The 13,052-nt window shown below is 36.5% G+C and overlaps 1 protein-coding gene across 1 annotated transcript in view; it reads right to left on the bottom strand.

The window, feature by feature from the left end:
• Positions 1 to 4,876: 4,876 nt before the first annotated feature.
• Positions 4,877 to 13,052, bottom strand: part of LOC132104823 (Golgi phosphoprotein 3-like) — a 10,156-nt gene continuing 1,980 nt past the window's right edge. The window contains exons 3-4 of the mRNA XM_059510355.1: positions 7,550 to 7,664; positions 4,877 to 5,342 (exon numbers count right to left, since the gene is read on the bottom strand). Of these exons, the coding sequence (XP_059366338.1) occupies positions 4,909 to 5,342; positions 7,550 to 7,664 (549 nt within the window). The 3' untranslated portion in view covers positions 4,877 to 4,908. The remainder of the gene's footprint in view (positions 5,343 to 7,549; positions 7,665 to 13,052) is intronic.

Raw genomic sequence — 13,052 nt, 5'->3', positions numbered from 1 at the left:
TAAAATGACTGTTAATATTAAAATAAATGGAAATGATAACGATTTGTTCTAAAATGATAGAATGCAGCTCGTGTTAAAATATGTTAATGATTTCATTTAAGAATAAAATCAAACACAGAGATCATTTGTTCGTTCATTTATTTATATAGCACCTTACAGGCTACAGTAATTCCAAGGTGTTTTACATTAGGCTACAATGGAAAGCAAAAACAACAACAACAACAACAGGACAAGCATAAAAACATCCATATACTAAAATGCCAGGGAGTACAAATATGATCGCAAACGATACTTAAAAACATTTAAAGATAGGGAAGATCTAACATCCAGAGGCAGATTATTCCACAGTCTTGGGCAGCGATGGAGAAAGCACGAGGGAGAGCTGGGAGAAACTTATTTGATGATCTATTACACTTGGACTCTGGGGCTTAATAAGCTCAGCTAAGTATTCTGGTGCCATTTCGTGAAGAGCTTTAAAAACATATATCGAAATCTTATATTGTATCCTAAATTGTACTGGTAACAATTCTAAAAAAGACAATAAGGGAGTGACATGATCTGATTTCCTTGCATTCATTAACAGTCTTGCAGCAGCACTATGTATTGACTACAAGCGAGGGACATGTTTATGACAAGTCCCAACATAAAGGGCACTATCGGTGTAAAACAAATCTGTAAGAATTTCAGCTGCCCGGAATTCTATTGTAACATTTTTACCTTAAATTTACAGTTAAATACCGCAATTTCATTAACTGATCTAATGGTAATATACCTTCCCATTGAAGTACTGAAATCTGTTTTGTATCTTTGTAATACACTGATAATCATCAAATGTCTCATGATGAACCAAAGCCTATCACAAGCAGCTTTTAAATAGTAACATACACAGAAGGCGCATAGAGTCATTCACACAAACACTAAACACCATCATGGTGGGACTTATTAAACTGAAATATGCAATAAATCCTGATTTAACAACATTATATGTAACATACAATTTGAAATGCAATGCAGAGATTTCAGGGAAAGTTAGTTCACAGTTTTTCCCAGTTTTCAGTTAACCATTTAAAATGTTTGTACTGTAGCATTTTCACAGTTTCTTACAGTTAAAATCATGCTCATTTTTTACAGTCTGGATGGGAAAACATATAAGCATTGACAACTTTTTCCAGGTCCCTGGCTGGAAGCTGGAAGAATTTGTTTCAGTTTTGGATGAAATCAGAAACATTACGAGGAAACAACTTCATTAACATACTAAAACATGTTTTCATTAATATATCATATCTATGTAATATAATGATGTCTTCATGGAAATGTTAAAAAAGAAAATGTTATAATACAATATAACATTGCTTGAGGGTTTGGCTCTATATAACATAAAATATAACAGGTAATATGTATTAGAATAAAGTCATGAAAATGTACAATTGAAAAATGTTTTGCTTGAGGGTTTTGGGTCAATATAATATAATATAATAGGTAATATGTTATATAAAATAGTCTTAATGAAAATGTTTTGCTTGGAATAAAATAAAATAAAATATCATTAGGTCAGTATTAAACAGCAGAAATCAATGGAAAGTCCCAATCATGTGATTTGTAATAGTTTTGATGTTCGTGTAGGATGTGGTTTCTATAATTCAGCAAAATCTGAAAAATGTATCGTGTGTGATGAAAACAGATGACTAATTAATGTTCTGTTCTGTTTCTAAAAACATCTGGACTATATAAACTGTATTTTAGCATACATGTAACTACCCTGTATGTAATTATATCATCATTCTGTGTTCATTTCTAATGAAAATCCACAAAAACATCTGAAGTTAGCCACTGATATAAATGTTATGTAGTAGCAGTATTTTGGATTTCTCTTCAATTCTTCTGAAAAAAAGGAGAAAAGAGTAATTTCTGTCATTTCTGTCTTCAGTTATGGGTCACAAGAGATTAGTTAATTCCTGAAAAGTAGATCAATTAGCTTTAATTAGCAGTCTAGTTAATAATCAAATTGATCAGTGTAACAGCAATCATTTATTATGATCACAGAGTGTTGAATTAAATCATACACTGCGTATGAAACTCTCCACATAAAGTCCTTCATCTCATCAAACACAGAACAGAAAATAATCACGTCACTGAACTCAACAGCTTATTCATGAGCATCAATCAGTGAATGTACAGTACAGCACTTCACATGTACAGTACAAGAATCAATCACAAGTGAAAACTGAAAACTCAGGTCTCTAGCTTGAACATCAGAAAATATCCACATCTTTTTATACTACAGTATATAATGTATATTTATGAATATATGCATATATTTCTTCCTTACCCAAAATATTTAAAATCATGCTGTGTAATAATTTAAAATGTCCAAAATAATACAAACAAAATGCTAATGCTAATAATACTGTGTGCAAAGGGCCTTGAGGTTCTTTTCAACATAAAAGTTCATTAAAAACATAATGGCTAACATACAGCCTCGAGTTCAATACTTATAGAAGCAAACCTTCAGTAACCGGACAGCTGATCTGAAGAAGATATCTGCAGAAGATAAGAGATAAGAGAGTGGATCACATGTGTCATGTGACAGTGTGAGGGTCATGTGATGAGGAAGTGAGGTCAGCTGACAGTATGAGGGGTCAGGTGATGAGGAAGTGAGGTCATGTGACACGCATGCCACACATGCTCTCTGAATGTTGAACGTTGCATATTTCACATTTCACAACAGAAAAACTTGCACGTTTATCCAAAACCACACACGCTCCCTACCTAGACAGCATTTCAGGATGTTCCAGTCACTGTTATTTTAGATTCATTTATATACCATTATAGTTTATAATATTATTGTTTTGATTTTGAGTTAAATGTTAAAATTTTGAATTCTCTATTATTGTATTTATTTATTTTTCTATTATTTTTTATTTTAATTTACATTTACATTTAGTTAAAAGTTTTAGGAATTTTGCTGTTTGTTATTTTAATTAATTTTTTTTTTTTTTTTTTTTACAGGTCTATGAATTAGTTTTATTAATATTTTTAAATAGCTATTATTTTACTTATTTAATTTGTATTATTTGTATTTTATTTTTAAATACATTTTAGTTCAAAGGTTTAGGAAATTTGATGTTCTTTTTACAGGTCTATGAATTAGTTTTATTAACATTTTTAAACTTTCACATTTACAGTTAGTTATTTAGTAGACACTTTTATCCAAAGCGACTTACAGATGAAGACAGTGGAAGCAATCAAAAACAACAAAAAGAGCAATGATATATAAGAGCTATAACAAGTCTCAGATAGCTTAACACAGTACACCTAGCTTTTAAATAAAATAAATAATATAATAAATAAAAAGAAAACAGATAGAATAGAAAAAGAATAGAGCAAGCTATTGTTAGAGGTCTTTTTTATATAATTGTATAATAAATGAAAAGAAAATAGAATACAAAAAAATAAACAGAGGTGTGACGTGTATTCTTTTCAGCTCATTAAAAATTAATCTTGCTGCCGCGTTCTGGATTAATTGTAAAGGTTTGATAGAATTGGCTGGAAGACCTGCCAAGAGGGCATTGCAATAGTCCAGCCTGGACAGAACAAGAGCGTGAACAAGGAGTTGTGCTGCATGATCCCAAAGAAAGGGCTTGATCTTCTTGATGTTGAATAAAGCAAATCTGCAGGATCGGACAGTTTTAGCACTGTGGTCTGAGAAAGTCAGCTGATCATCAATCATAACTCCAAGGCTTCTAGCTGTTTCTGATGGAGTTATGGTTGATGTGCCTAACTTGATGGTGAAATTGTGATGAAACGATGGGTTTGCTGGAATCACAAGCGGTTCTGTCTTGGCAAGGTTGAGTTGAAGGTGATGGTCCATCATCCAGAAAGAAATGTCTGTTAGACAAGCTGAGATGCGAATAGCTACCGTCGGATCATCAGGATGGAATGAGAGGTAGAGTTGAGTGTCATCAGCATAGCAGTGGTATGAAAAGCCATGTTTCTGAATGACAGAACCTAATGATGCCATGTAGACAGAGAAGAGAAGTGTTCCAAGAACTGAGCCCTGAGGCACCCCAGTAGTTAGATGTTGTGACTTGGACACCTCACCTCTCCAAGATACTTTGAAGGACCTATCTGATAGGTAAGACTCAAACCATTGAAGTGTGGTTCCTGAGATGCCTTTTGCCAGTAGGGTTGACAGGATGATCTGGTGGTTAACCTTGTCAAAAGCAGCGGACAGATCAAGCAGGATAAGTACTGAAGATTTGGATTCTGCTCTCGCCAGTCTTAGAGCTTCAACAACTGAGAGCAAGGCCGTCTCAGCTGAATGTCCACTTCTGAAACCAGATATTATTATAATTTTTTATTTTTTTTTCACTTTAATCTTATTTAAAAGTTTTAGAAAATTTGTTGTGTGTTTTTGTCTTTTTTTAAAGGTCTTTATAGTTTTTATTCCATTTTTGTTCGTTTTAATTTAATTATTTAAGTACTTCAAAAACTGTGAAATTTTGCGTAGGGGGTTAAAATATTTAATATATAAAAAAAACTAAAATGAGAAATGTTGCCTTGGCAGACAAGTGAAATAAAATCTGAAGATGAAGTACTAAGATCGATATGAAGTCAAATTAAGCTCAGTGTTGTCATTGTCAATTAAAACTATTCAAAATAATTTGTAATTAAAAGGAAAAAGAAATCTGATATAACTTGAGCATTACTTTGGCTTTAGTTTAAATATTAAAATTACTAATAATATTTAAAGCCAAAAATGTTTAGAATACAAAAACATGTATAAGAAACAGAACTGTTTGTTTTATGCTTTAGCGAATGTGTGGTGTCAAATAAATAAAATAAATAATATGAGGCGCCTCGTCAGTTAGGATGCTGTCTATGTAGGGAGGGTCGGCTGTAGTTGTCTCAGGATCTGTTGAAGGCCACCAGCATGGCCCAGATCACCTCCTCCGCAGGGGTCATGTCCTTTGTGCTCTCCAGGTCGGGGTCGGTCTCCAGCAGGCTGTGTAAGTGTGTGCTAGCCGTGTTGTAGTGGTCATCACTCAGCAAGGTAAGTGCGTTCTCCAGAACACCTGCGGCGTGCGCTAACAGGATCAGCGCCAGCATACGGCGGCTCATGTTACGCCAGTCATTGGTACAGTGCTCCAGCAGACTGTCCTGCAGACACTGCACCAGACGCGGCCTCTTACTGCTGTCCGTCAGCGGGTGTATGGTCATTTCGAACAGCAGGAAGGACAGCTTCTCTGTGCTCAGAACACCCTTCCCCACCAGACTCTCGACCAGATGCTCGCGCACGTTACGCATCTGGAAGTGCCGTTTTAAGGGGTTCCACGTCTCGCCTGAAAACAAGCAGAAAAACTCAATTCACTCCACCATGCTTGAGTGCTTCTTGTCTCCCAGCATTCTTTAATATTTGACGCATGATGACCACTACATATTTTGAGCTCTGAAAGAGAACTATATATATATATATTTTAAAAATATTTAAGAATGTTACCTTCAGCAATTAATTTAAATAAAATAAGATTAAAACCAAAACTGAAATATAAGTTAAATATAAATATCTTTGTAAAATAAAATAATAATAAAAATGACAGAACAATATAATTACTAAGGCTAACACAACAAATTAAAATCACTGACAAAAATAAAATTAAAAAAATAAAAGCTAATTCGAAATATAAATAAATATTAAAATAATACTGATTAATTTATTCTTTTTTTCTTTCAATTTTTTAATTTAAAAAATGTAGTATATGTCACGGTTCAGATTGCTTCACCGGCTTCCCTGTTGTCTGTGTCCTGTGGTTTTCTGCAGCTTGTGACCTGGGCAGTCAGTGTGTGCAGATCACGAGCTGATTGCCCTCACCTGTCGCTTGTTCCCATTCTCCCTTTCATTCTCTGCTGTGTCTGTCCCTTGCTGTCAGTAGATTTCGTGTTGTCACTGTGATTGTGCTGTTGTCTGTTTCCTCACCTTTCTCCACTGCTCTGCTCAGGACGTCTAGACGAGGAGTCTTTCGGTTGGCCATATGCCGGAGATCAATGTTCTCTGAATCCTCAGGCAGCAAGGCACGCTGCTGGGTAGACAGCAGGAGGAGATCACCGCTTCTCGTCACGCTTTTTCGGAGCCATCACTGCAACTAACCCAGATCACAGAACGGCTTGATCGGCTTCAGATTATTCAGATCCGTCTCGTCAGTTCGTTGTGGAGGTAGATGCATCAGAGGTGGGAGCGGGGGCGATTTTGTCTCAGAGGACCGATCATAAAAGCGTAGAATACATTTGCACCCTAAACAACTTAATTCCCGACAGGCTCGCTGGGCACAGTTCTTTGGTCGGTTCAATTTTAACATCTCCTACCATCTGGGGTCCAAGAATGGTAAGCCTGACGCACTTTTGCGGATCTTTGAGGCTGAACCAAGATCCATCCTCTTGACCATTCTGCCTCCCGATTGGGTGCCCTGAGAGCCTGTTGTTTGTGCTAGCTTTTCACCCAGGAGCGACTCGTACATGCAGTTTAATCAAGCAGCGCTTCTGGTGGCCTTCCATGGCGTGGGACGCTTGTCAGTTCGAGTCGGCATGTCCTGTTTGTGCTACGGGTAAGGGCTCCAATCGACCCCCAGCAGGGTTACTCCAGCTGCTGCCTGTCCCTTCAAGATCTCGGTCACACATAGCTATGGACTTCGCCACAGGCCTACCTCCATCTAATGGCAACCCTGTAGTCCTTACTGTGGTGGACAGGTTCTCGAAGGCCGCACATTTTATTCCCCTCCCTAAATTGCTCTCAGCTACCGTCCTGGACCACGTTTTCCGTATTCATGGCCACCCGGTGAATGTGGTCTCTGACAGGGTTCCCCAATTTGTGTCTAAGTTTTGGGCAGAGTTCTGTCGACAGCTGGGGGCGACTGCGCTATTCTCTGGGTATCACCCGCAGACAAACGGTCAGGCTGAGCGTGCTAACCAAGATCTTGAGGCTGTGTGGCGCAAGACTCCCTCCCGGCCTTGCCTACGTGTTTGTCTCCCTTCCAGTGCTGTTTAGGCTACCAGCCACCTTTATTCCCCTCCCAAGAATCCAACGCTGTTGTTCCGTCCGTACACTCGTTTATTCAGAGATGCCTCCGTGTTGTCATTGTGATTGTGCTGTGTGTCTGTTTCCTCACCTTTTTCCACTGCTGTGCTCAGGATGTCTAGACGAGGAGTCTTTTGGTTGACCATACGCCGGAGATCCTCTGTCTTGTTTTCCACGTCCCGCTGGGCATTGCACCAGAGGTGGTCTCCACAGCCTGTGTCTGCAGGTGTCTGTACAGACGGCTCTGGAGTTGTTACACGTTGGATTATTTTGGGATTTTCTATTGTACCAAATAAACTGTTTGCACAAAGCGTTTGAGTTCTCTTTCTTTCACGTCCCTGATAGTATATATATAAAACTAAGTAATTGTATGCTTATAACAAAAAATCAAAAAACATCTGCCAAACTTAAAGGGAAAGCAAGTAAAATTTTCTGTAATTTTGCAGGTCAAGATGCCTTGATTTAGGAATGCCTCACCGGTCAGCAGCGTGATCCAGCTGGACATGTCCTCTGGCGGGTCAGTGCTCTTAATGTGCTTCAGCGCTTCATCCAGCAGCACGTCGCCCGTGGGATCATACGAATTCACCAGCACCTGCACACACACACCATTAATCTGGAATAAACACCTGCACAGACACTAAAACACAGCTAAACTACAACATTTCTAAAACTTTTAACAGTGCTGTATTTTGTTTTTATTGTTATAGTAAAACAATAAAACTATATCAGTATCACTATGACATTAAAATAGCACTGACTGAATTATTGTCAATGTATTTATTTTTTAACACCATATCATCAACAGAGGCTATTTTTCATGTATAAAATAATAATAGCTAAGAAAAGTAGAGAAAGTTATATACAAATAAAATTCATATTTTCCTTATAACAATATAAAAATGTATAGCAATTATGTAAGCTCTTTCTGTTTGAATTTGATAGAAAATATAGAATTTTGCCATTTAAAAAAAAAACTGCCCATTAGTTATTTTTTAATAAGACTATGCAATGACTAATTTATTTTAGTATAACTGATATGCTATTATAGTTTTTATTAATATTTTTAATGCATTTTTATTTGATATATTTTCCATTTTATTTAGTTTTATTAATTTTTGTGCTTTTGTAGTTTTTATTAGCTTACTTTTTTATTAAAATGTCTATACATTTTTTAAATTATTTCTATTTCAGTTTTACTTTAAACAAAAATGACACGTAGACTTGGCAATTAGCTAAAAAAAAAAAATATACTATTTTCTACTTTTATTTTATTCCAGTTAAAGTTACATTTATTTATTTATTTAAAACTGTTATTTAATTTTGAATTAATTTAATTTAGTTTTAACTATAATAGCCCTGGTTCCAATAAATTATCCCAAAAATTAATACTTGGCATCTTGCATTCACAGTTGGACCAACTCATGTATAATGGGCTTCACTTTAAATGATCTGGTTGGGATACATTCATTCCATTTGCAAGTAAAAATATGCTTTGCTTCATCTCAAGTTTGAGATGTTTTCAGTTGAGTGCAATGCAAATCATCTTCCAGCAGCAGTGAAACACTAACGAGGATAACGCCTCCGGTCCAGCCGGTTTAGTTTAGAGATAAGGTGTGTTAGAAATTTGTGTTTAACTTCAAGTTTGCTAAAACTCAACCGAGAGACATTCCACCTCACAGTGAATGTAAGTTCCAGTAAATGTGGGAAAAAAAGTGGAAAGGTTTATCTACTGGATTTCCACCCTATGAATTCAATGCAAAACAAATTATGTGAATAATTATCAGTGTTGGGAAGGTTACTTTGGAAATGTAATAGGTTACAGATTACAAGTTACCCTGTTTAAAATGTAATAGTAGTGTAACTTTTTCAATTACTTTATTAAAGTAATGTAACTAATTACTTTTGAGTACTTTTTGATTACTTTTCTAAATTTGTGAAAATTAAATAATAATAAATAAAAGCATATACATCAACTTAAATACATTTATCTAATAAGCATGTGTCGTATTCTGTGTAATAAACTCCTGAAACATTGGTGTTTTTTTTTAAACTGCTGTCTCTGTATATGATGATAGTTTTCTCAAAATAAGTAAAATGCACATGAAGTGACACAGAGCAGTTCTAGAAATTATGTTTATGTGCTCGTGTACTCCTATATTGAGGCGGCAGAGGTTGAAAACACTGCGAGCTTCAGTAGGCCTATGTGTAGTAAATGAAACCATGTCTTTGCCATTAATTTACAGGAGGGGCGGACTGGGAAAAAAATTCAGACTGGAAAATTCTAACTCATACAAACTAATTCATGGACAAAACTATTTTTTGTATGGACCTGACATAAACAAGGTTTAGTTTAAATCTTTAATTTGGGGACATGCAAAATAATTAAAAGTTCTGTCCTGAACTGCACCTTCACTTCCATTTTTCTCTTCAGTCTCTTTATTTTGCTCTGTTATCCATCTCGCTCATGACTTTAATACTCAAGATTGAACAAAACTATACTTTACAATACAATACTCTACAATACTACAATATCTTTATAGAAAAATCATAATACTGTACACGAGTCATGTTTTTCCCTTACAAAAATTAACCATGCTTTTATTAGCCTATATAAAAGTAAAATAACCTTGTTTTTTATTTTTGCAAATGGATTTGTATTTATTTTTAAATAAATACATTTGTAAAATAATTTTACATTTTTGGTTATCACAGTTAAACAATAGTAACCATTTTCTCTGGATTTATAGTTAAATATTAAAATGTTAATTTTCGTAAGGGTTGTGTTGTTGTCGGTCGTAGCTCCCCCTAAACCTATAAAAAAATAATCAGAATTTTTTTTCAGCTAAATTCCTACTGTAACATTACAACTGATAATAATGATGTCCTTAATATAGTATTTTGAGTGATGACTGATGAGCAACGTGCTGCTGCTTGAATAAATAAATAAAAAAACAAAGACAAAAAAGCATCTTTACAGATGAAACTGACGTGAAACCCTGAACAGTAGTTCTGCTTCTCTGCTCCAGCAGTCCCCTCTCCCTCTCTCCCTCTCTCCCTCTCTCTCTCTCTATCTCTCTCTCTCTCTCTCTCTCTCTCTCTCTCTCTCTCTCTCGCATTGATTACTCTGAGTCTGATCCAAAGCGTTTGGCGGAGGCGCGGAGAGCGCTCGAGTCATGACTAACAATTCATGACTTAGGCTATTAGAGATTTAATTATCAAATGGCGGATTCGCAAATGATCGCTTTAGTACATTCGGCAGGCAATTATACAATAATGATATTAAATAGTGGGGCAAAATCGGCTGCCAGGCCATCGGGAATTGTCCCGGTTCTCCCGGTGTCCAGTCCGCGCCTGATTTCATATAAGTCATATATTGCATTTTTGGGGCTTAATATTCACAGACATTAGTCGATGTCATGTTTTGATTCAAGTGCACTGACCTACTTTTGATTTAGTCATCCAAAATGTGGCATATTCCGTCCGCGTTAGGCATTCCGTTTTTATGACTGGATTCTACGAACCAGACTGTGTTTCCGCATCCCGGAAATTATTAGAGAGGTATGTCTCAGAATAGTCAGTGCAATTTGGGAAAGAAATCAGTTAAATCTGTATGTGGATGTGTGTAAATATTCAAATGTAATCCCCTTTGTAATCGTAAAAAAATTCATAAGTAACTGTAATTTAATTACTAATTTTTTCTTAGTAACTGTAACTAATTACAGTTACAATAATTTTGTAATTAAATTACGTAACGCCGTTACATGTAACTAGTTACTCCCCAACACTGATAATTATATAGCTCTCTGGAATATTTGAAACCAGTGTTGAGCTGCTGCAAGAGCTTTTGAAGCACAGCAGCTGTGGTCAAAGAGTTCTCCTGTGTTCTGATTGGTGGAGGATGATGATGAGTGGATAAAGACTAGAGCAATCAAATAGTGAGAGATGTGCTCACCTGGTTATGTTCGTGGATGTTTCGATGTGGAAAGCAGTTCGGAATGGAAATATTGATATCTTATTTGTTAACAACATACTTTTCGTATCTTAATTTCAGTAAATGTTATGAAATTAGAGAACTAAGCCAATAGTAGCGCTGGCATTGTCATTTGACATGTGGATGGGAACTTCAGATTGTGAATCTTTTGAGTCGGGAGTTCAGAGCGTGATTCATTTGAGCGGGTTCGCGAATCATTTGAGTCAGTTCGGGAGCGTGAATCATTTGAATCAGTTTGGGAGTTCAAAGCAGGTTCGCGAATCATTTGAGTCAGTTTGGGGATCGCGAATCATTTGAGTTGGGAAGCTCGGAGCGTGAATCATTTGAGTCAGTTAGGGAGATCTGAGCGGGAATCATTTGAGTCAGTTCGGGAGATCTGAGTGTGAATCATTTTAATCAGTTCGGAGTGTGAATCATTTTAATCAGTTCGAGAGTTCGGAGCGGGTTCGCGAATCATTTGAGTCTTTTCGGGAGCTCGGAGAGGGATCGCGAATCATTTGAATCAATTCTGGAGTTCAAAGCGGGTTCGCGAATCATTTGAGTCAGTTTGGGAGTTCGGAGCGTGAATCATTTGAGTCAGTTCTGGAGTTCGGAGCGGGTTCGCGAATCATTTGAGTCAGTTTGGGGATCGCGAATCATTTGAGTCAATTTGGGGATCGCGAGTCATTTGAGTCAGTTTGGAAGTTCGGAGCGGGATCGCGAATCATTTGAGTCAGTTCGGGAGTTCGGAGCGGGTTCGCAAATCATTTGAGTCAGTTCGGGAGTTCGGAGCGGGTTCGCAAATCATTTGAGTCAGTTCGGGAGTTCGGAGCGGGTTCGCAAATCATTTGAGTCAATTCGGAAGTTTGGAGAAGGTTCGCGAATCATTTACAAGTACAACGTGAAGCCCTGCGGTCACATCAAACACAAGTCATCACAACATCACGAGAGCCTCCAGAGAGAGAAAACATTCAGAAATGTGTCCTGTGACACACATGTGTCTGTCTGTGTACTTCATGCTCAAGGGGTTCATGCAACACACATACATCTGTTGACTTTGTGGATTATTAGCTTTATTTGAAAAACAGGAGCTTCAAAAGCTCTGATGAGTAATAAATAACGTGACATGCAGTCAGCCAGTGTTGTCTTGATCCTAAGAAAAATGCAAAGCACATTATTAAGCCCAGTTGCATCTGCAAGCCATCAATATTTCCTGTGTAACGTCAATGTTTATGACTGATTTGGAGAATAAGCCGTGTAAACTCTCAATATGAGCGACTGATCATGAAAACTGACCAAACACGCAGATATTAAGCACACTGTCTTTATATTTAATGTTGACAAGATCATGGAAGTATGAAGGTCAAGTATCATAAAAAATAAGTTTTAGATTTCTGTCTTATTTTGGGAACAGGTGTATCTGATTTTATAGAGTTTGCTATTACAGTTTTTTACAGACGCTAGGACACATTTCTCAACACTTAGGTCACTTTTGCAAAACTCTTCACACAGTGAGCACAACAGAAGTCAATGTGGGCTAAACTGAGGATCGATTATCATTGCTTTGGCACAAGATGCATTCAATGACTACATCTCTCAAAGTTCATGAATTCTTCTCTCACTCAGACACAACAACTGACAAAACTCTTTGTACGTACAGGACAGTTTACACATGCTTACATACTGTTTTCAGAACTGTTAAACTTATGTTCAGAACAACATAATACAAAACTGAATAAGACAGCAATTTGCTACATTTCTACAGTAATATTTGAATGAAATATACTTTAAATCTTCTAATTGAATGCTATAATAACAATTGAACAGTTAGTAGATGAGCATTACTATTGTATCTGTATCAGTGGATGGTGTGGATACAAAGTCTTGTATCTTGGAATTACTCTGTGCAAAAAAAATATAAATAAATAAAGGACATAAAATATTGATGAATCCTGCATCATGTCTGATTCATTCCAGTAACATATATTGCAGTGAATTATAAACAGAGAT

Source organism: Carassius carassius, chromosome 25 (genome assembly GCF_963082965.1).
Source record: "Carassius carassius chromosome 25, fCarCar2.1, whole genome shotgun sequence".
Lineage (NCBI taxonomy): Eukaryota > Metazoa > Chordata > Actinopteri > Cypriniformes > Cyprinidae > Carassius > Carassius carassius.
Note: the sequence above shows the minus strand (reverse complement) of the source record. Positions and strands in the feature narration are given on the sequence as shown.